The sequence below is a fragment of the Podarcis muralis genome, chromosome 9 (genome assembly GCF_964188315.1).
Source record: "Podarcis muralis chromosome 9, rPodMur119.hap1.1, whole genome shotgun sequence".
NCBI lineage: Eukaryota > Metazoa > Chordata > Lepidosauria > Squamata > Lacertidae > Podarcis > Podarcis muralis.
Window position 1 is genome coordinate 22,116,370 of NC_135663.1, and position 23,576 is coordinate 22,139,945.

Consider the following 23,576-nt stretch of genomic DNA (forward strand, 5'->3'; position numbering starts at 1 on the left):
ACATCTGGAGGGCCAAAAGCTCCCCATACCTTGGTTAGTGCCTTGATAGGACACTCATTACGCCCATATATGATGCTCTGAGCAACAGGGAGGAAAAGATGTAATAGTAAAATAATAAAAAGGTAAAGGTACCCCTGCCCGTACGGGCCAGTCTTGACAGACTCTAGGGTTGTGTGCCCATCTCACTTAAGAGGCCGGGGGCCAGCGCTGTCCAGAGACACTTCCGGGTCACGTGGCCAGCATGACAAGCTGCATCTGGCGAGCCAGCGCAACACACGGAAACGCCGTTTACCTTCCCGCCAGTAAGCGGTCCCTATTTATCTACTTGCACCTGGGGGTGCTTTCGAACTGCTAGGTTGGCAGGCGCTGGGACCGAGCAACGGGAGCACACCCCGCCGCGGGGATTCGAACCGCCGACCTTTCGATCGGCAAGTCCTAGGCACTGAGGCTTTTACCCACAGCGCCACCTGCGTCCCTAGTGTTTTAAAAACTGTTGGTTTGGAATAAAACACATTTTGAATTGTATACATGGAGATCAAATACATATTTGAATAGATATTTTGTAATAACCTATGTATTTAAATATTAATGGGATGCAGAAGACAGTTAGGAATGAAAACATGCAGAATAGCTTTGCTTAAAACACCCCACCCCACTAGTTTACTAAGAAAAGAATAAAAAACAAACATGCATAAGAAATGCAATCCTTAACACAATTACTAGCAAGAAAGTCCTACTGAAATCAACTTGCTTCTGAAGCAACTTGCTGAGGATTTCACTGTTACTTTGTTCTCTCATTATCTGGAAACACATTCATTGGTGTGTGTTTTTTAATTGTTTGGCCTGGCAGTAGTGCATTTAAGGGAAGCAACAGAGCAATCAATAGTTACGATTCTTAAGGGAGCAGTTCAGTAAATCTGTACCCATACTTATCTAGGTGACTGTTTCTTTGCCAGATCTCAGTAATTCCAAGATGATTTTTTAAAATAGTGCTGGAACCTTAGAAAACACAGGTCACCTTCCCAATGTTCTAGCAGCTGGTGCAGCCTTGGCATTTAGTGACATGGTAGGAAAAACAAGCTTAGCACAAGGACAAGCCAAGGCTTCAGGACATGTGAAGCTGCCTTATCATATAATACCGCTTGGCCATCTATCCCAGCATTTTCTGGATTGTCCATGTTCTTAGGCACAAATCCTTCCTAGCTTTGCCAACAAAGCTCTTTTAATTGGAAGTGCCAAGGATTCAGCCAGAGACCTTGAGTGTGCAAAACATGTTGCCTGGAAACACTAATATTCGTAAAGCTCCTGCCCTGGACTCCTTCTGCAGCTGCTAGTAATTTTTGTTTTCACCATTGTCTGGGGAGCAAAGAGGCCTTTGCATTGCTCTTTTGATTTATTTCCTGAACTGGATATATTGCATTGTATTAGCATTTTCTTAAAACCCCATGAATTATGCAACATGTTCCTTTTCCCCTCTGCCAGGTGATCTCAAATTCCAGGATGCTGAAAGTATTTGTGACAGCGGTGTAGAGATTTCCCTCCGCAAACTCAGCTTCACATATTCAGAGTCTTTCACCAGCAAGTCACCAGTAACACTTAAGAAACTGACCACAGGCTACGGCCAGGACAACTTGCCACAAGGCAAAATTGAAGCCACTTAGAGGTGTGGAATGGTTTTGTAAAGTTTCCTGCAGAGGGAGGAAGTTGCTAACAATTCAAAGTGCACTGGAAGAAAAAGCTCTTTAAAATGTACATCGACAGGACTGTTCAAGAAATGGGAATCGGGTCCCAGTAAAGTGGGAAGCTCAGGACCAGCAGCATGAAGATGGAGTGGCCTTCTTTCTTCCTAAGATCTTCACCTATAGAAGAAATGGACTACCAACATGATGTATGGTAAAAGTTACAAGAGAGACATTGGCTGTGGAGCGCGGAACAGGGTCGTAAGCAGTGATCAGGATAGATACTTAAGTCAAAAGAATATAATGTATATTTCAGTAAGTATATTTAAATTTTCATCTGGTGTCTATAAAAATCATCCAAGCTTCAGACTGTTTCCCCCATCCTGTTTTACCAGCTTTCTGCTGTAAATATTCTTGTTTAGATGAAATTACTCAAGAAAAATAATGTTCTTTTTAAATGCTTGGTTTTTTATTTTACTTTTATAATAAAAGACAAAATTCACATTTTCTGTATTTTTGTGCTGAAGCACACATGGAAAGCAGCTAAGGTCCTGGAGGCAAACTGCTCCCATTAGCTTGATGACAAAGCACTCATAACGTAAATCAGAAGGTGAATTCTGATTTGAGTGAGGCATTTTTCCATTATGAGATCACCTGAGAAAGGCCTAAAGACCTGCTAAAAATTTTCAGTAACTTCTCTCAAGGGCGGCTTAACTCCTAAACTCCTTAAGAGGTAAAGAAGGTGAGAACACAGAAGGCCACTGTATGTGTCCATAGAAACCCCCCCTTAAACTCTCTTGAACTATAGGAAGAAACTATTCACACCTTTTTCCACTTGTGTGTCAGATAGCTGTGAGCTGGACACTTAAGTAAACAGACAAGGGTGCTGAAAAAACATACTGAAAGTGGGAAAGACAGGTGAACCAAGATCAACAGGTCCTTGTGGCAACTTTAACATTGACATTATGACATAAGCATTCATGGACTAGGGCCCACTTCACCGAAAGAAGAGTGTGTGATCCTCAGTCAACCATTACGTGGGTTTGAAGGGGGATGTACAGTTGTACCTTAATTGACGAACGCCTTGTGACTCAAACGTTTTGGCTCCCGAACACTGCAAACCCAGAAGTGAGTGTTCTGGTTTGCGAACGTTCTTTGGAACCCGAACATCCGACGTGGCTTCCAATTGAGTGTAGGAAGCTCCTGCAGCCAATCAGAAGCCGCACCTTGGTTTTCAAACGTCAGACGGACTTCCGGAACGGATTCCGTTCATCAACCAAGGTACGACTGTTAAAGTTGATTGGCAATGGTACAGCCTGTGACAAGATTCAGAGCTTAAATGTATAAAAATGACCACCCTCCACAGCCACAGATGATAAAGAGAACCAACTGTTAGGTCTTTTTAAGATGACACAATACTTAGCTGTCACTCTGTTGCAGCAAAAACAACCACCAGCCCTCTGAACACAGTGTGGACCAGTGAAAGAAGGAATCCTAAGCTGAGAAGTGCCACAGTTCAAGCCAACCAAAAAAATAACAGCCAGTGATTTTAAAGACCTCCTTCCAATGAGTAGCTGCTGACTGATAATATGCAGTGGTAAAGGAAAAAATACTCTTGTTTATGCCTGCAGCCACTCCTATTATTTTTTTTCCTGCCATCTTTAGCAGCACACATATCAGGCCTACTTTGCAAGTGGTTCCTAGACTTGTGCACCTAGCACCTTTAAGAGAGATCTGTGTGCAGCCTCTCCACCTTGCAACTTTAAGCATGCCTTGGGGACACTGCTCTAACTATCTGGGGAGTGAGACCCTTAGGGAAGTCCCACGTTGACTAGCCCCAATAACTAAGACTTCCACTACCACCCATCTTCCCTATAATCTGAGACGTGCATCAGTTTGGCTCCTTAGACTAATACTGGTGCAGCACATCCTTCCATCTTGAATAAAAAGCCCTGTTGCCAGAATACAGAGGAAAGTAAATGAGGGCACTAAAGAATCATTCTATGCACTTCATTTCACTGTTTTCATTAAGCTCTCTTAGCATACGTGGTCACCTTGTTCTGTAGCTGTGCTGATTTGCTCTGGGCTCCAGTCCGCTGAACAAAAGGGTCCCAAGTGTGGAAGATGCTGGCACAAGAATGATGTTTAATGGTCCTAGTTTGTGCCTCTTTTGCTGCGGCATTGCATTCCCATTTCCATCCAGCTTCCTCTCCCTCCTTCAGGCCTTTCCTCAGGAAATGTCTGTCAATGATGTTAAGCTGAGCGACTTCTCCAGCTCTTTGGCGCTAGTGGTTTCCCAAGGGTAGAACAGTATGACTCTCCGTTTCTCAGTGAGAAGGAAACCGTTGTCACTGAATCTTCCTGGGATGTTTCCAGCATCCAACCAAACAAAAGGAGCGATGGCTGTGGCTTCCAGGATAATCTGAAACTGATCTCCTTCTTGGGTAACAGAAGCCTGAAGGGGAGGGGGCAAAGGATTATTATCTGTGCAGTGTGCCTAGTAGAAATTCCCTATTATAAACAATGTGCTTTAATAATTTATTCCTCCTCACAACAAGCTTGTCTGCAGAAAAGGAAATAATGGCATATGGAGCCGCTTGTTACTTGAAACCTGATTTATAAACATTATTTTTATACTGGTTTAATACTACAGCAAGGATTGCTAGCGTAACTCCAGATATAGAACTCCCATCAGTCCCAGCCAGTATGAACAATAGTCAGGGTTAATGGGAGGTGTAGTCCCCAAACACCTGGAGGGACCCTACATTGGTTACCACTGTACTATGGTTTCCTCTTCAGCAATTCCAGGAGATGAAGAAAATTACTCTTCCCCAGAACTGCACCAGTTAAGTCTTGGTTTGCCAAGATGACACGCCAGTGTGCCCACCATTACTTCTTATGTAATGTCAAAAGGTCTCAGGAAATACTGCCTCATAAATCCATAATGCAGAACGACTGCCTGCTCTTCTTGCTCACAGTTCCTATTTGCGCTGGCTCAGCCTGATTTTGCAGACATGCTGAAGACATGGAGCCTTGGCAGGACCAAGGATCAGCATTAAGCAGGAATGCCATTTTATTTAGACATGAGGCACTTTCTATGCCCCAACATAATTGCTCCATTTTAAGGCAAAAACACCAAGAAACGGCAATAAAAGTTCAATTCCATGACATCTATAAATGATGGGAATTAGGCAGTTTTGCATATGGCATCCAAGGCTCCGCCCTTACCTTTTGTAAGGTTCGGCACATATGCTTCCATAAGGGTGAAATCACAGATCCTTTGGTACTGTGCACAGAGTTCAGTATCCTGACTTCATACACAGCTTCTGAGAATTACTCAGGGCCAAGACATCTCACCGCAGTTATTCTATACCCTCTGTGGTTCTATGAACTGCTACTTGTGTGCCAAGGAATGAAGGTTATTACTTGAACAGAATAATTTTGTTGCTTACAAGAAGTTGTGGATTCTTTAATCCAACTGCATCCTTCAATGAGGACAGGAAGTGGTAATTGCTTGGGCTGGAGAGCTCCTCTTCACCCTCAAGGGAAAAGGTGACAACACAGCTTTGCCTGGTACAATTTCCACATTGTTTCAGAAGGTCACTGATGGGCTCCTTGTAGATGGGGACAGCTGCTCCTCCCTTGATGAGCACACCCTCTTTAGCCAAGGTACACACTGGCTCTGTCAAACCCCAATCATGCAGACTGACCTGCAGGGCAGGTTAAGAGTTCAAGACAATAAAGGCAGATTATGAATACTTCCTTGCCATTAATAAAACTCAAAACAACTCAACCTAGAGTGAGCACATGTTTACATTTCTCTTATTAAAATTCATAGCCTTCAAAAGAGCTTAACTTTGACAGGAGGATGCCTTTATTCAGGCAATAATCCTACAACATTAGCTTGCAAAATTCAAATATTTACACCTCACTTAAAAACTCAAAATACAGCATTATTTCGTAGTTGGGAGTATTTCTTTAGAGCTAGACTCCTTAAGATTTTGCTTTGGGTTGAATGGAAGGGTTGGGGGAAAGCCCACCCTGCCCAGCCTCCAAATTCTTTCCAGACCCAGCTTCAGAGAATGGGCAAAGTGGAACTTACTCTGAGTGTCAGCTCATAATCTGCGTGAAGATCTGAGATTCCATATATGTAGAGAGCATCTTTATCTTCATATGCCACAGGCAATAAAGGAGCGAAAAAGCGCTGGGCAAAATAATGGAGCATCTTCCACTTGCCACCATATTCTGAGAAGGTTCCAAAGGAGAAAATATATTAACCATACCTTGAAATGACCTGCAGCTTACCTTACTATGCAACCATTCAGATTAAGAGGCCTTTTTCATTTTCTAGAGTCGGAGGAAGGCTGGTTCATAAATGACTTGAGGAGAATGAGTGGATATCACTTACATTCATTCATTCATTCATTCATTCATTTATTGCTTGCTTGCTTGCTTGCTTGCTTGCTTGCTTCACCACTGGAGCTAACTCTTTCCCCTTATTAATATTTGTGCTTGTATCAAAGCAGCCCATACACTCATTCCTGTTCACATGCTAAAAACCTTCTAGTGTCTCTATTGCTGCTGTTCAAAATGGAAGCCATATCAGGCAGGCGTTTGCAGAAAGGTACCAGGTTCTCTGACAGGAACTAGCGGTACCAGCTCCCCTAGAACTGCTAAACCCCTCTCACCATTAGGCAATCCATTCCCTGCATGCAGGGCGACCACAGTGAATGTGATGACACATGCTATATAGGGCATACACAGATATGTATATGCACTCAACAAATGTGACAACTTATCTGAAAAGCAGGTGATGGGGCCACTGGAATTCAAGCAATTAATGTCCTGTATTTCAAGCAACTGCACTGCAGAGAAAGAGGTGGCTGAAACCGCCAGATGCAGAGGAAATAGCAGACCGTCTGTTGTAGAATCATAGAATCATAGAATCATAGAGTTGGAAGAGACCACAAGGGCCATCGAGTCCAACCCCCTGCCAAGCAGGAAACACCATCAGAGCACTCCTGACATATGGTTGTCAAGCCTCTGCTTAAAGACCTCCAAAGGAGGAGACTCCACCACACTCCTTGGCAGCAAATTCCACTGTCGAACAGCTGTTACTGTCAGGAAGTTCTTCCTAATGTTTAGGTGGAATCTTCTTTCTTGTAGTTTGGATCCATTGTTCCGTGTCCGCTTCTCTGGAGCAGCAGAAAACAACCTTTCTCCCTCCTCTATGTGACATCCTTTTATATATTTGAACATGGCTATCATATCACCCCTTAACCTCCTCTTCTCCAGGCTAAACATGCCCAGCTCCCTTAGCCATTCCTCATAAGGCATCGTTTCCAGGCCTTTGACCATTTTGGTTGCCCTCCTCTGGACACGTTCCAGTTTGTCAGTGTCCTTCTTGAACTGTGGTGCCCAGAACTGGACACAGTACTCCAGGTGAGGTCTGACCAGAGCAGAATACAGTGGCACTATTACTTCCCTTGATCTAGATGCTATACTCCTATTGATGCAGCCCAGAATTGTATTGGCTTTTTTAGCTGCCGCGTCACACTGTTGGCTCATGTCAAGTTTGTGGTCAACCAAGACTCCTAGATCCTTTTCACATGTACTGCTCTCAAGCCAAGTGTCCCCCATCTTGTATTTGTGCCTCTCATTTTTTTTGCCCAAGTGCAATACTTTACATTTCTCCCTGTTAAAGTTCATCTTGTTTGTTTTGGCCCAGTTCTCTAATCTGTCAAGGTTGTTTTGAAGTGTGATCCTGTCCTCTGGGGTGTTAGCCACCCCTCCCAGTTTGGTGTCATCTGCAAATTTGATCAGGATGCCCTTGAGTCCATCATCCAAGTCGTTGATAAAGATGTTGAATAAGACTGGGCCCAAGACAGAACCCTGTGGCACCCCACTAGTCACTCTTCTCCAGGATGAAGAGGAACCATTGATGAGCACCCTTTGGGTTCGGTCAGTCAGCCAGTTACAAATCCACTGAGTGGTAGCATAGTCAAGACCGCATTTTACCAGCTTCTTTACAAGAATATCATGGGGCACCTTGTCAAATGCCTTGCTGAAATCAAGGTAGGCTACATCCACTGCGTTCCCTTCATCTACCAGGCTTGTAATTCTGTCAAAAAACGAGATCAAGTTAGTCTGACATGACTTATTTTTCAGAAATCCATGCTGACTATTGGTGATCACAGCATTCTTTTCTAGGTGCTCACAGACTGTTTGCTTAATGATCTTCTCCAGAATCTTCCCTGGTATTGATGTCAGACTGACTGGGCGATAATTATTTGGGTCCTCTCTTTTCCCCTTTTTGAAAATAGGGACAACATTTGCCCTCCTCCAGTCTGCCGGGACTTCGCCTGTTCTCCAGGAATTCTCAAAGATGACTGCCAGTGGTTCTGAAATCACATCTGCCAGTTCTTTTAATACTCTTGGATGCAGTTCATCTGGCCCTGGAGACTTGAATACATCTAGACTAGCCAAGTATTCTTGTACTATCTCCTTAGTTATTCTGGGCTGTGTTTCCTCTGCTGAATCATTTGCTCCAAATTCTTCAGGTCGGGCATTGTTTTCTTTATCAGAGAAGACTGAGGCAAAGAAGGCATTGAGGAGTTCAGCCCTTTCTGTGTCCCCTGTTTGCATTTCACCATCTTCTCCTCTGAGTGACCCCACTGTTTCTTTGTTCTTCCTTTTGCTATGAACATAGCCATAAAAGCCTTTTTTGTTGCTTTTAACCTCTCTAGCAAGCCTGAGTTCATTCTGTGCTTTAGCTTTTCTGACTTTGTGTCTACACGTGCTGGCTATTTGTTTGAATTCCTCTTTGGTGGTGCTTACATCCAGCTTCATTACTTGCTACCAGATAGACTTTGTAACTAGAAATGCAGCCTTGATTTTCCTTCTCCCTCCCAGTTCCTTTTCCTTTTGTGTTGTGTCCTTTACAATATATCAGCCTGAAGGCAGGGACTGTCTTGTTATTTTTGTACACTGCTCTGGCAGCCTTTTTCTTCTGAAGGATATATAGTAGAAATGCTTTAACTATAATAGAAATGCTTTAATCCACAAATAATAAGGGTGACATGGGATAGAGACACAGAATAAAGGAGAGTGGCAGCAGTAGGTTCCTAGTTTTTAAGTTTTCCCTGAAGTTCTTCTCACCAACAGTCAGAGTAGGCAGCCCACTCCTCTCTGGGACCAGTGCTAAATTAATCAACTGCAAACCCCAAAGGCATCATTTCCTTGGTCTGCACCATAATCATACATCCAAAAGCTATTATTCTCTCTAATAGCTGCTGGTTTCAGCTCACTGGATGATGTAAGTGCTAGATGTGATGAGACTAAAACTGAGTCATCCCGTCCAAGTAAAATGTGTGATTTGAATCAGGTATGTCAAGGTGACATTACACAAGACCTGCGGCTCAGCAAACAGTGGTTGCCATTTGCTTTCCTCTCCTAAAGACGTAACCTCACACTGTGGCTACAGCTGTCCCATGTGGATGACTAAGGCCCTATCTGCACTATACATTTAAAACAGCATCGTGCCACTTTAAATCATCATTAACCGAAATCTTTCTTTTTCTCCCTTGTAGTTTGAACCCTATTCAATGAAAATTTGCTCCTGCCCCCTTTATACCCATATATCTGACCACTGATGCATATTTCAGCTTCCTAAGCCAAGACATGGTTGTGGGAACTGACCACCGTTATCACCCGAATCCACTACGATGGAATTGGGGGAGACGAGAGCTCAGAAACATACACCTTGTTATTCATACTACAAAACCCCGACAGTCTATTAAAAGTCTCTGTGAGAGTCAAGTGCTAATTTAAACAGATGTCTCTTTAATTTTTCAACAACGATTGAAACATGCCCAGAGAGGAAGAGACTGTTCAGACCAAATCATGACATCCTGTGTAGCAGCAAAGGCGAATCCTACGACATAATTAAAGGCTCTACTTTTAATATCTCCTAACTTCTTTCCTCTGCAAATCAAAGTTATCTACCAGAATGACATGCAGATTATATTAGCTCTTCCTGGGACACACCCCAGGTAAAACTGGGGATGGGAACACGTGCACACACACCCTCGGGAACTGCTGACATTGTAGGAACCAGACTTTAATGTCAAGCCTTATCCCAAAGGTATCCAGTGTGATGCTCCTCTGATGTTTTGCACTCCGACTCCTCTCAGCCAACAACAAGGGGAGTTGTGGTCCACAACATCTGGAGGGCACCATGTTGGTTACCACTGCATGCCTGAAATGGCTAAAAAGCTTGGTGCTTTAAGGCATTTGACAAAATGCTGCAATTTAATTTGTGGTACCCTGGGCAGTACCCAACAAAGTAGTTCTTGCCAGCACAAGAACATCTGGCTGTGCAACAGAACCTCCCCTCCTTCTCCTCTTCCTGTGTCCCTCCTAAATCTGTTCTGGGTTTCCCCCTCCAGGACAGATCTGGAGATGGTGCAGCCCAAGGAGAGGGTGGGGAAGTTCAATCGCAGAAATGGAAATCCTTGCATGATCAGAACTATTTTGTCCAAATTCCCACTCGGCCATGAAGCTCAATGGGTGACCTTGGGCCAGGGACTTTCTCCCAGCCTATACAACCTCTCAGGGATGGTGTGAAGATGCAATTGAGGGGGAGAATCACATTCACCACCTTAAGCTCCTCACAGCAAAGGTGAAATATACCATATTTTTCACTCTATAAGACGTACCCAACCATAAGACGCACCTGGTTTTTAGAGGAGGAAAACAAGAAAAGCCAGCAAGAGCCGCAGACACGCTCGCTCGGCGTGGTTCTTTAAAGATAGAGCGGCTGTTGCTGGCTTTTCCAGGAGGTGGGAGAAGGGACTGACAGGCTACCCTCCATCCCTTCTCCCACCTCCCTGAAAAGCCAGAGCAAGCTGCGCAGCTATCGATGAAGCCAGCACAGCAAGAGTGAGAGCTGAGCAGCGCTTACGGAACCCCTTACGGAACCCCTTCCGTCCCTCATCCTGCTTCGTTGGGAATCCAGCAGACCAAGAGGCGCTGCTCAGCTCTCCCTCTTGCTGTGCTGGCTTCAGCGATAGCTGCGCAGCCTGCATTCGCTCCATAAGACGCACACACATTTCCCCTTACTTTTTAGGAGGAAAAAAGTGTGTCTTATGGAGCGAAAAATATGGTAAATAAATAAAATAGGCTTGCAAAGACAGTAAGAAAGCATGCACATTAAAGCAGCCCAATTCCTAATTTTGCTTTGGCTGAAGAAGACTTACCCAGAGAAGCCCAGGAAGGAGCCTGCCAGATATCATTGAGTTGCCAATACAGTGCCCCCATGGTGCGCCCCTCCCCATTGATTATCTCGCTTTGGCTGCGACGATAGAACTCCGTTTGGGACTTTATGCACTGGGCCTGCATAATCTAAGGCAACGAAGGCCAAAACAAAAAGAAAAAATATCATTGCTAAGCGCTTGTGTAATGATAGAACTGCAAAAAATACTGACAATAATGCAGATCCCCGAGACTGGACTGCAGAGAACAACAGATCACATGGTAAAACCCTTTCTGGACTGTTCCACTTTGATTTGTAAGCAGTATTTATTTATTGAATTTATATACCACCCTATACTCGCAGGTAGGTTATGTATTTCAAACAATGCTCTAAAAAATTCCTAAAATATACAGTCAAACTTCACAAACTTGTGTTTTATCATTTTCTAAACGACCGTATTTTTCGCCCTCTAGGATGCACTTTTTCCCCTCCAAAAATGAAGGGGAAATGTGTGTGCGTCCTATGGGGCGAATGCAGGCTTTCGCTGAAGCCTGGAGAGCGAGAGGGGTCGGGGCGCAGCGACCCCTCTCGCTCTCCAGGCTTCAGGAAGCTCTGCGCAACCCTCGGGAGACTGGCGCGACTTCGCGCCGGTCTCCCAAGGGCTGTGCAGAGCTGCCTGCAGTCCCGGGCTTCGCGCAGCTCTGCGCAACCCTAGGGAGCCCAGCGCGAAGTCGCGCCGGTGTCCCAAGGGTTGCGCAGAGCTGCCTGCATTCCGAAGCCTGGGGTGCGCTGAAGATTGCACCCGGGCTTCGTGCAGCTCTCCGCAAGCCTGGGGAGACTGGCGCGACTTCCCGCCAGGCTCCCTAAGCTTGCGGATAGCAGGCTGTTCTCGGGGCTGGGGTCGGGGGAAGTTCAGGCTTCCCCCGCGCCAGCCCCATGCCTGGGGGGGAAATAATTTTTTTTCTTTATTTCCCCCCCCAAAAAACTAGGTGTGTCCTATGGGGCAGTGCGCCCTATGAAAAATATGGTATATGCAAAATTAATAAAGGGCATTTAAAAAACAAACAAACCTCAAAATAGTGTTGTGGCACCTTAAAGGATTAACAAATGCTTTCCTGGGATAAACATTCACGCATTACAGCCTACTTCATGAGATGCATGCAACATAAATGGGAGCAGGGAATGTAAATGTTGCAACCGAAAGGCGGCGGCATGCAAAATTACAGCCTGTGACAAATCAACAATAGCTCGAACGTATGCAAAATTACTTTTCACAGCAAAATGTATGAATACATTTAGTCTCTAATTCTATTATCACCTTACTCAGCAATGCTATAGTGCCTGTGTAATCGCCAGCAAATGTTGCTGTAAAACGTCGTTTTGCATCCACAAACAATCCTTTTGCATTCCATTTGCCCCCTTCCCTTGCTCCCTTTATATCTGACAACTGAGACTCATACCCCTTGCATCTGACATAGTGGGCTCTAGCCCAAAGAAATTTATGCCATAACACAAGCAATGCTGGCCTGTTATGCGCCAAAAGGCTTTTGGTTGTTTTTGCTGCAGCAGACTAATGTGGCTACCCTTTCAGATATTGAAAACTGCCCATTAGAGTCTTCCCAGAACTCTTACGAGGTCGTCAGTTGTTGCAGATAAGCACAAGTGGTTTCTAGACCTGTTTCCAAAGAACAACTTCATACCCCGTGTTTTCAGTGCACCGTCATAATCCCTGGATAGGAAAAGACAAGTCTAACATTGTGCCTACAGGGCTGAGTTAATGTTTCACCATACAGAGAGACACAGACCTGACAACCAGTACATACACAGCCTGTAATCACAAAGCAAACAGCTGTGCCACACTTTATACACAACGGTACATGTGTATTTCTCTGTACGGTGTGTGGGGAGAAGCCCATCGATAATTTAAAACGATGTCACTGGACCCAAGATTTCGCCCACTGTGTAATTCAAACACTTGACACAATTATCATAATTTTGTACCAGGTTCTCTGCAATACATGTTGCATTATGCAACCATGATTATGGTTTATTTAACAAAAAAGAAACCTCTTAAGAATTTGACAAATACTCACCTGAGTGAGGTAGATAGATTGCTTAAAGTTCTTGAGGGGGTCTCCTTCCTGCGGCAGATTAAAATGGAGGCCTGCCTGATGAAGCATTTGGTCATTGCCATTAGCGTGATGTTGCCGATGCAAGGAGAAATTGCTCGTGTAAAACCAGTCCTCCTCAGATGACACCTGTGGTTTAAAAACAAAATAAGATTTATACACATTTGCAGTCACTCACTCACATATATTTACTTTTTTATAAAAATAAGGACCTCTGACCATTAGGTCCAGTCGTGACCGACTCTGGGGTTGCGGCGCTCATTTCGCTTTATTGGCCGAGGGAGCCGGCGTACAGGGAAACACCGTTTACCTTCCCGCTGGAGCGGTACCTAGTTATCTACTTGCAGTTTGATGTGCTTTCAAACTGCTAGGTTGGCAGGAGCAGGGACCGAGCAACGGGAGCTCACCCCATCACGGGGATTCGAACCACCGACCTTCTGATCGGCAACTCCTAGGCTCTGTGGTTTAACCCACAGCGCCACCAATAGTCATCTCAAAAATTCAAATGTAGCATAAGGTTTTCCCCAGCAAACTGGACCCCCATGTTGTACAATGGCATTTTGTCTAATCCATTGGGCTGCTAAAGCAAAAAGAGGAACCTTATGTGTGATGCATTTATTCCCCGATCCCTGAGCAAATAACAATTTTTCTCCCTAATATTCAAGGAGGAAACTGTCTGAAGAATCCTTTTGAGAAATATGTCCCTCAGAGAATTACACAGATTGCAATACAGTTTGCAGTGAGCAATATTTTCCACCACTCTCTGGCTACAAATACATGAATGATTTACACATATTCTAGCATATATTTCATCTAAGTATGCTTTGTGCAAAGTTTGTACAGTGGTACCTTGGTTTTTGAACAAAATGCGTTCTGAGAGTCCATTCAACTGCCGGAACCATTCGAAAACAAAAGTGTGGCTTCCAATTGGCTGCAGGAGCATCCTGCAGCCAATTGGAAGCCATGCCGAATGTTTGGCTTCTGAAAATCCTTCAAAACCTGGAGCACTCACTTCTGGGTTTCGATCGTTCGGGAGCCGATCTGTTTCGGAGCCAAGATGTTCAGCTTCCAAGGTATGACTGTAATCTTAAAGCTGTAACTACCTCCATACAGAAAATGTATACATGTGCAGATCAGAAAATAACATGGGAAATAGCAGTGTTTACACAATGGGTGGGGGATCACAGGACTAGGGGCCAAATACCTCTCCGCCTGCCCCCCAGAAATCTCCCCAGGCTACACTGTGCCCCAAATGCTTTTGCCTGGCTGCATTGTCCTTGAACCCTGATAAGGTAAAACCTTTTATCCTTGTGAAGATAAAACGGGAAGGGAGAATCATGTACATTGCCTTAAGCTCCTTGGCAGAATATCAGGATAAAACAACAGCAACGTAACAAATACAGGAAGTTGCTGGTGGTGCAACTTCCCAAGGCCTGTAGAAAAGAATTTTGGGCAGGCCTTTATGCATCTATCCAAGGCAAAGCCATAAAAATAAGCGAAAGGCAGAAGTAACTGGTGACGAGAGACACAATCCCCCCAAAAGTGGTGCTTAACTTCTTAAGTGCTTTGCTACAGGTTTGTGTCTTGTTTCTTTCAGTGAAATAAAAGTGCTCCCATTGTTCTCTGCATTGTGCCCAGAGCCAAGAATGGGAATTCTTGTCGTCTGATCAAACATGTTCTTTCGTCAACTAATTGCGCTCCCATTGTTTAGCACACTTAAATGATACTTTTCCTTCCAGGAAGGGAAATTCCCCAAATTGACCCTGGCTTTAAATGCCTTAATACACATGGGGAACGGGATTCGCAGGCAGGCTTGTAAAAAGCACTGTACACAATTACAAACCCACACACCTCATTTCAAACTGGGAGATTCCTGCCAGCATTTGAACTCTTCTAAGTCTCGTTGATGTCGACTGAAGAAAGTTATGCCTCGTTCAGGCTTGTCAACAACCATGTGCTCGACTAAGAACTACCTCCAGGCAACCAGAGAGGAAAGCTTTGCAGAATTCATTTATGACCTTGATCTTTTTGCCTTTCAGGCCACACACGGCACACACAGTTCTGCCTGGGCAAGCAAACAGATGACTACACACTTTTTTGCAGGGCGGGATCTTCTGTGGCCTTGCCAGCAGTGCTGAGCACGTGCACCATTCTCCCACTGGAATCAACATTTAGGGAAATCTTTGCACACAGGCCCACTCCAAACATCCTTCTTATTGCACATTCGTGATTATTTGTGCTCATGATGCTATCGGGGCAATCCTACACAATCCTACTTTCAATACCATTTGTGAATGCAAAAGGTCACACTGCTTCACTTACAGCTAGTAGTTGTAGCAGTACTAGTAGTAACAACAACAACAATTAATTTGTACCCCGCCCATCTGGCTGGGTTTCCCCAGCCACTCTGGGCGGCTCCCAACAGAATATTAAACAGAATAAAACATCAAACTTTAAAAACTTCCCTAAACAGGGCTAGTGCACATCTTGTAACTTCCACTGGCTTTTCATACCACAAATGTCCTGTGGTGGTGTTGTTGTTGCTGTTGGTGTTGCTGATTGGGGGTTTTGTTGCACTATAACCCGGACAGCAATAATGTAGCATTGAGGAAGCATCACAGACCAACAAAGAAAGCAAAATAAATTGATCACTATTTTTGTGCCAAGGACATGTTGCAAAATATACCCACAATAAAACACCAGTTTAGAGGGGTCCTTGATGTTTAGCGGTTGCTTTAAAATGCAAATTGTATTGTCTTTAAAAAATAAATAAATGCAAAGTTACTGGGAGGGAGACAGTGGTAAATGACGGGTCAGAGCAGACAGAGAGAGAGAATGTAACTCTCTTATCGCCTACAGTGGTCCCAAGGAAAACATGTCCTCTTTTTATTTATTTAGAAAATTTATAAACCACTTGAGCAAGGAGCTCCCTAAACAGTGTACTAACAAAATTATAAATAAAATCCACAAACAAATTAAAAATAAAGATACATAAAACCGTCATCACTGTACACAAAGACAAAACCAATACGACTTTTAAAACAAATATAGGTAACTAAATTATATGTGTGGACATATTGTTATAACTTTGAATAAAAATATAATAAAAGAAAATTATATGTGTGGGCAAACTCACCAAAACAAGTGAAGTTTTCAGCAAGCATTTAAAACAATTTGCTGCCAACAGGCAACCTGCCGATAGGTTAAGTTCCAAAACACAGGTGTTGCCTCACTAAAGTCAACTCCTCACAAATGCAGAACAGATACGATGTGACTCTTGTAAAAGTGCAATTAAATAGGCACATTACTGAGCAAGATTATTTCTTTAAGTAAGCTGGTCCCAAGAGCTAACATTTGCATTGCGAGGAAATCATCAGCTGGCATTTCTTATGCTTGCAGAGTTTGCAAGAGAGGGAAAGGCTCAAAAAACTTACCTGTGACAGGGCACTGAAGGAAGGCCAGGACTGAAAGCCATACTCCGAGGCAAATCGTGTTCTGGGGAAGGTGGTCCAATCCCAGCAGTCACTCACATAGTTGTAGTAATGATTATCTCCGAAATGAGTGTCGTAAGGAGCATGGGCTAGCCAGCCTTCCTTGGCCGATTCCAGACCATTGGTAGGGCTGGAGGTAATGAAAGGGCGAGTCTCGTCTTCCTGGATTTAACAAAACACAACGCAAGACAATAAATGGAGCTAAGGGCTAATAAAGCATTTCTTTCTTCTTCAAACTAGCTAAACACCTATGATTTCAAAAGCAAAAAAATAAAAAAAAAGCCAGTTCTGAATTGGTGAATGAGTCATGGCTTCATTTCTCACTAGGCTGGATGAGTTCTGCTCTGCTTATCACACAAATGAATATCTGCTTCCTGGAGTCAGATGCTCGGCTGCAAAGAAACAAATTCAGCATTCAAAGGAAAGCAATCTGCTCTGAAAAATATTGCCTTCAGACTGCGAGACAAATACTAAGGAAAGCATTGTGCGCGGTCCATTTATTTTCGTATGAGGAAAAACGTGCTCATTTTAGGGAAAAAATTGTATAGTCAGCTTCCATCTGAAGGCAAAACTGATTCTTTGGACAAATGCTCAAGGTCTTTACAGGCAATGGGCACACAACTGTTTCCCATTTATTAGGAAGAGTCTAGTGGCCCTTCCTCCAGGTTGCATGTATGTTCCCTGAATGGTTTTTAAAAAATAAAAAAATAAATCAATATAGAGAACAAAACAAAGAAATTAGAACAAAAAAAAAGCACAAATAGTACAAAGAACTAGAAGATTTTTAAGGCTGAAAATATTTTAGAATTAAAGGAACTGGGAAAATAAAAAGTTCTTCAACTCATACAAAACATTTTAAAAAATCAAAATCCATAAAATAGGATTACGAACAGATTGCCCACCTACTGAGAGACCCATGGCTCAATGCGCTTCCACATGTGCACATTCACCCACACTCATCAGCGCTCAACAGAATAGCCAATGGTCAGGGGTGATGGGAGCTCCAACATCTGGATTGCCAACATCTGGAGGCCACAGGCTTCCCATACCATATGTGGCAATTTCCAGTCTTAACACGGAGCCCCTGAAATGCTCCACTTGAATGTTGATCACTTCACCACTGCAGATACACTGTGCTCACTTTGGAAAGCCAGTCTTCTGCCTAGGGCCTACACGGTTCTGTGCTGGAGCAGTTATGCTGAACTGGTCTGCAAAAACTCTCCTGGGTTTTAGATAGGCCTATCTAGAGATGCCTGGGATTGAATCTGGGGCCTCTTGAATGCAAAGGAGATACTCTACGGCCCTTTTCCCAAAAAGAAGTTTGTAAGGAAAGAGGATATGTGAGTATGCACTTCTTATTTGATAGTGGGAGCATCAGGCTTCAGCCAGAGAGCAGTATTTAAGTGGATACACTATCTGCTGACTATAAATGCTGCATAAACGGAATGAGAGAGAGAGAGAGAGAGAGAGAGAGAGAGAGAGAGATTAGACTTCTCAGTTCACTACATTTCAGTCTGCCCATTAAGGGTAGTTAATATTTACCTTGCAGGAATGCTTGCAACTTACAAAGCTGGTATGCTCAGAGCTAAACACTGCAAAGTGTGATGGGGGAGACCTGCACCTTCAGCAGTCAAAGACACAGGCCAGAGTTACAGGTACACAAGCCAGATTTACAGGCCAGTTGAGTCTTCCTGGCACACAGTGGCATAGCGTGGGTTGTCAGCACCCGGGGCAAGGCAAGTAATTTGCGCCCCCTAACCCGTGGATTTTAGCACTCGAGTGAGAGCGCGCGCCCCCAGACGTTGCGCCCGGCCCCCCCCCCCCTGCACCCTCCCACGCTACGCCACTGGGGCTGGGGGCGAGCGAAGGAGCCAAGGACCCCCCCCAAGGCTCAGCAGGAATTTATTAAATTTATTATTTGCGGAGCCCCCGCGGGCTGAGGCAGCCGAAGCCCCCTCCCCTCGGGCGCCTCCCCGCCCCCTCCTCTCCTTGGGCTGTAGGTGGAGCTCCAGATCCGGGCTTGGCGAGCGCCTTTCCTCCTCCCGGCCGTGCTCCGTCCTCGCCCCCCCCCCCCCGCGGCTGAGACTTGTGCTGAGAGCCGGAGCCAGCGGCACCCTCTTCCGCTGGGAGACCCTCGCTAGCCCGCCGGCTTCCTCTCGGAGGGTTTTGGGGAGTGCAGGGCGCGGCGAGGCCCCTCGGAGCTCTCCTCCCTCCCAGTCGGCAGAAGCAGCCGCCGCCTGTGGCTGGGCTGAGGGGATGGCGGCGGCGGGGTGCGGAGGCTGCCCGTGCCCGGCGTCGGTGGCGGCGGCGCTGCTGCAGCGGCTGCTCCTCCTGCGAGCAGTGAGTGGAGCGCAGCTGCAGCGGCGGCAGGGGGCGCGCGCGCGCTAGGGCGCAAGGCTGGCGGTGGCGGCGGGGAGCCCAGCGGAGGAAGGAACTTGTCCCTTCCCTCTGGACTCGCGCCCCCCCCCCCCCTGATGTTGCGCCCGGTGCGGCCGGCACCCCTGGCACCCCCCATGCTACGCCACTGCTGGCACATTATCCCTGCCCTTTATTAACTGCAGCATTTAGCACAGCAAACACCAGTGGACACACAAGCTTGGTCCTTACTTATCACTCTCATTTTCCCCAAAGCAAGTATTTTTTATCTGTAAATAAATAACCAGGCACTTAAAAAAAAATAGAGTATGTTAATACACATTGCAGGGGCATCACAAACACAGGTGAAATTCAGAAGATAAAATGGCTGTTAGGGCTGATTTGAGCCCATCAATGGATATACAGAGAAAACAGATGTTTCCAGATGTTTCCAGATTGTGCCCGATGCATCTTTAATGATAAAGATTTGCCTGCAATGTATGCAGACTACAAACACGGTTGCAAGCAAGAAGAGTAAAATCAGCAATTCAGCAGAACTTTCAAAGCCTGCTATCAAAGCTCAACCCTTCATAGCCTTCTGCAAAGCTGTACTTACAGCAAGAACCATCTCTCGGATATTCTTTACATAAAGCGTGACATAATCGTCGGCATACACGCTCTTCTTTGCGCTTGGAATAGAGAACCAGTTGTATGCAATTGCTGCTTCATTTTCATTGTTCCCGCTCCATAAAATGATAGACGGGTGAGATTTTAACCGCTTTACCTGAAACGAAAAGCAGAGCTTTTAACATGTAAGTGAAAAATAAAAAACGAGTAAAGTCAGAAGTGTTAATGATTAAAGTCCGGGGTATAAAAGGGACATGGTTTCACCAAACGTCTTAATGAATCTGCAAATCAGACACAACTTAAAATAATGTGGTTTCAACTTTCCAAAGGATTCAAGGTTAGATTTACATGACGTGGCTCTAGGGCTGGTTAAAAATGGCTTTCCTAGCTCCATATTTGGAAGGGGAAAACAGAAGAGGGCGCTCTCACTGCACCAGTCAAAAATCAGTGTTTACGCAAGGAAGAGGCAAAGGGGGACTTCAAACTTCCTTCTGATAAGCCTAACTTGAAATTCTTGAATTACTTTCAAGTTAGGCTTATCAGACACAAATATGAGCTCCTTCTTGTTCTGAAGGAATTCCTTCAAGACGCAACACTTGAGCATGAGGGTATTTTATGGTCCGATTCTATGATTCTAACCTAAGTGTGTTCCCGTCCCAAAGCCTGCCTTTGCTGGATGGGATTTCCCATGCATGTTGCACTTGGACCCAGCACAACAGCAGAGGAAGGACGGGGTGGGAACTTTCCTCAACACATTTAAAGCGCCCTGGCAGCCAGTGATCCCATTGGGTTGTCTATTCATCGCCTGTCAAGCTGTGCAAACCAGAAGGGAAGATGGAGAGAATTGAAAAAGGAAGGAAGTGAACAGCAATGGCACTGGCCCTATTCCAGGGGTGGTTCTGAATTATACTGGCATACTTTTGACAGCCAAACTGTTCAATGCTCAATCATACAAATTAATCAGCAAGCGTTCTTCTATTGTGCATGTCCACCTGTATTATTATTATTATTATTATTATTATTATTATTATTATTATTATTATTATTATTATATTTTTATTTATACCTTGCCTTTTTCCCTGACAGGGACTCAAGACGACTTATAAAAATAAGAACAGCTAGAAACATAGAAAAAAATCATTTAAAAACAATTCAACATTGATATAATCCATTAAAACCATGCCAATAATTACAACGAAAATAGCACTGCACCAGCCCTTTTATTAAAAGCAGTCAGTTCCCAAAAGCCTGTTGGAAGAAGAAAGTCTTCACCTGCCAGTGGAAGGACAACAAGGAGGGAGCCAGTCTAGCCTCTCTTGGGAAGTAATTCCAAAATCGGGGAGCAGCCACCGAGAAGGCCCTGTCTCGCTTCCTTACTTGTGTGGCCTGTGAGGGTGGCACAGTTTGGTGCATCCTGTTTGCATCCCACCAGCACCCTGCCACTTCTGTTTGATTGGATGCACTTAGGAGAATGTCACCACTCACACGAGCGTGGCACAACAGAAAGCCAGCAGGAAAACGGTGCAATTATTAGTCATGACTAGGCTTGTATACAGTTTAGGAGCTTGACCCTACTGGACTGAATACCATACCTGATGAGTAATTTCGGCTCTTACTGAGTCTAGGAAGCTGTGGTCAGTTGGGTAAAGAGCAACAGCAAACATAAAGTCCTGCCAAATCTAGAGAATTAAGAGAAAAATGAAAGAACTTAACAAGTAACCAGTTGACAAACAGTCGTGTAAACAGAGTGCATATTTTCTAGCTTGCATCACTTAAAAGATTGTGGAGTACTCATTAATACCGCAATCCTATGCACATTTACCTGGGAGTAAACTCCACTGAACACACATGAGCTGAGTAAACAACTGCAGGATTGCACCACACCTAACCAGATTTTTTTTAAAAAAGCAACACTCATAATTCATAGAAATTAGGTCTTATTTACACAAGCAGTGGTACTGAAAAATATTGTTAATATAGTTGCGATCTCAAATTAATAGTTGCTGTCCCGGTTTGTTAAAGTGCTGCAAATGACCTCATCTAACTATTTCAAACATGGGAAGCTTTTAGCATCAAACAGCATTGAGGAAAGGGGTTTTCACACATTACATCTTCCTACTAACCACTCGCAGGACTCCTGTGCCTTTTGACAGCTGAATGGCAGGCAGAAAAACAACCTATACAGCTCCTCCCAGCATGGAGATTCAGTAAGTAGGGAGAGAAGCTTCCCCTGCTAAATTTCTACTCGCCCTGCAGACTTGTCTCTCCCTAGAAAGGTATCAGAAAAAGATCATTTTTTTTACTACAGCAAAGTTCTGTTTCCAGAGGGGTTTTGCTATATGGAAGGGTGGATATGTCTTTGAAAGAACAAGCCAAATTATTGGACTTGGATGAGATCCAACAGCAAAAAAAAATCAAGCTTTACTTGTTTACATCTTCAATCAGAACTTGGGAAGGTGAGCTTATAGGCTTTTATATATCTCAAGGTTATGTAGGAATTATTTCTCTGCAGTTTAAAGCAGGTGTCCCCCTCCTAGCCATGTACACAACCTCCTAAAAATGTTCCTCTGGGCCTGAAACTTTCTGTGGTTGGTCTCAAGCCAAAACTGATTTTTAAGCATTACCTGCCTTCCTAAAGCAAGAATGGTTTTAGAATAATATTAAAGTGCAATTGGCCTCTGGCACCTGGACTCCTTTTTTAAAGTGCCTGAAGCTGTAACAGCTAAAGGGTAGAAAGGAACAACTGCATTTACCATTTGTGAACTACATTGGTTCTAATAAAATACTTAAAAAGCAGAGACATCACCTTGCCAACAAAGGTCTGTATAGTTAAAGCTATGGTTTTCCCAGTAGTGATGTATGGAAGTGAGAGCTGGACCATGAAGAAGGCTGATTGCCGAAGAATTGATGCTTTTGAATTATGTGCTGGAGGAGACTCTTGAGAGTCCCATGGACTGCAAGAAGATCAAACCTATCCATTCTTAAGGAAATCAGCCCTGAGTGCTCACTGGAAGGAAAAGATCCTGAAGCTGAGGCTCCAATAATTTGGCCACCTCATGAGAAAAGACCCTCATGTTGGGAAAGATGGAGGGCATAAAGGAGAAGGGGACGACAGAGGACGAGATGGTTGGACAGTGTTCTCGAAGCTACCAGCATGAGTTTGACCAAACTGCGGGAGGCAGTGGAAGACAGGAGTGCCTGGCGTGCTCTGGTCCATGGGGTCACGAAGAGTCAGACATGACTAAACGACTAAACAACAACAACAATTTTCATCGGAGAAATGTTGGAAGGTATGCTGGAAGTTAACAAGGTGTCACTGGACACACATGGAAGAAAGACTCATGAGTCCTCCCTTTCCCCTAGGCTTACCTAGAGGAAGAAATCAAGACTGGAAATTGTATCTATATGGAAGAATACCTGCTCTCAGCATCTGGGAAGGTTCCATAAACTTTTTACAAGGCCCATTAGGGCAAAGCAGTTGATTTGATTTCATTTCACTTTATTTCCTGTTTACTGCTAGGAGTTGCTAGTTCTGCCCAGACTGGAACAAAAAGAAAGCATGCCTTGGTCCTAATCAAGTTTTAAACCCCATTCTACTGTTGTCAAACGACTGCAGTATCTAACCCTCCATTTGCAATATACTGAGCACTTCCATTATCCTCACCTTTGTAAAAACAGAATGTTGCTACAACCTAAAGCCTGGAAACCTAAGTTTACAGTCTGGCAGGATGCCAAAATAGATGGGCCTTAAGTCTGATCTAGCACATGTTTTCAAGGTTACAGGTTAAAGGGGAAGGGGAAATAAAAAGCTATTTTCAGATTTATTTCGTATGCCAGTTTTAAATATTAAGAGTTGCAGAGTATTGCTTTTTCTTATCTTTTTTTTCTTTACCATGATTCCTAGTTCATTGCATATTTCATAGAACTCATCTTGCTCATATATGCCTCCTCCCCAAACACGGAGCATATTCATGTTGGCATCAGCCGCCGACTGCAAGAGGATCCTTAACCTGTCAAAACACAAGTGGAACTAAAAGTTAAG

General features: G+C 44.3%; 2 protein-coding genes across 4 annotated transcripts in view; one reads left to right on the top strand and one right to left on the bottom strand.

Annotated features, from left to right (window-relative positions):
- Positions 1-2,181, top strand: part of NFKB1 (nuclear factor kappa B subunit 1) — a 68,560-nt gene extending 66,379 nt beyond the window's left edge. For both annotated transcript variants that reach the window (XM_028743625.2, XM_028743623.2), the window contains exon 24: positions 1,483-2,181. In XM_028743625.2, the coding sequence (XP_028599458.2) occupies positions 1,483-1,661 (179 nt within the window). In that variant the 3' untranslated portion in view covers positions 1,662-2,181. The remainder of the gene's footprint in view (positions 1-1,482) is intronic.
- MANBA (mannosidase beta) overlaps positions 2,129-23,576 on the bottom strand; it is a 64,048-nt gene continuing 42,600 nt past the window's right edge. For both annotated transcript variants that reach the window (XM_028743519.2, XM_028743523.2), the window contains 9 exons: positions 23,427-23,544; positions 21,127-21,213; positions 19,524-19,691; positions 16,496-16,714; positions 13,026-13,190; positions 10,937-11,081; positions 5,782-5,924; positions 5,132-5,389; positions 2,129-4,134 (listed from right to left, as the gene is read on the bottom strand). In XM_028743519.2, coding sequence (XP_028599352.2) covers positions 3,910-4,134; positions 5,132-5,389; positions 5,782-5,924; positions 10,937-11,081; positions 13,026-13,190; positions 16,496-16,714; positions 19,524-19,691; positions 21,127-21,213; positions 23,427-23,544 — 1,528 coding nt within the window. In that variant the 3' untranslated portion in view covers positions 2,129-3,909. The remainder of the gene's footprint in view (positions 4,135-5,131; positions 5,390-5,781; positions 5,925-10,936; positions 11,082-13,025; positions 13,191-16,495; positions 16,715-19,523; positions 19,692-21,126; positions 21,214-23,426; positions 23,545-23,576) is intronic.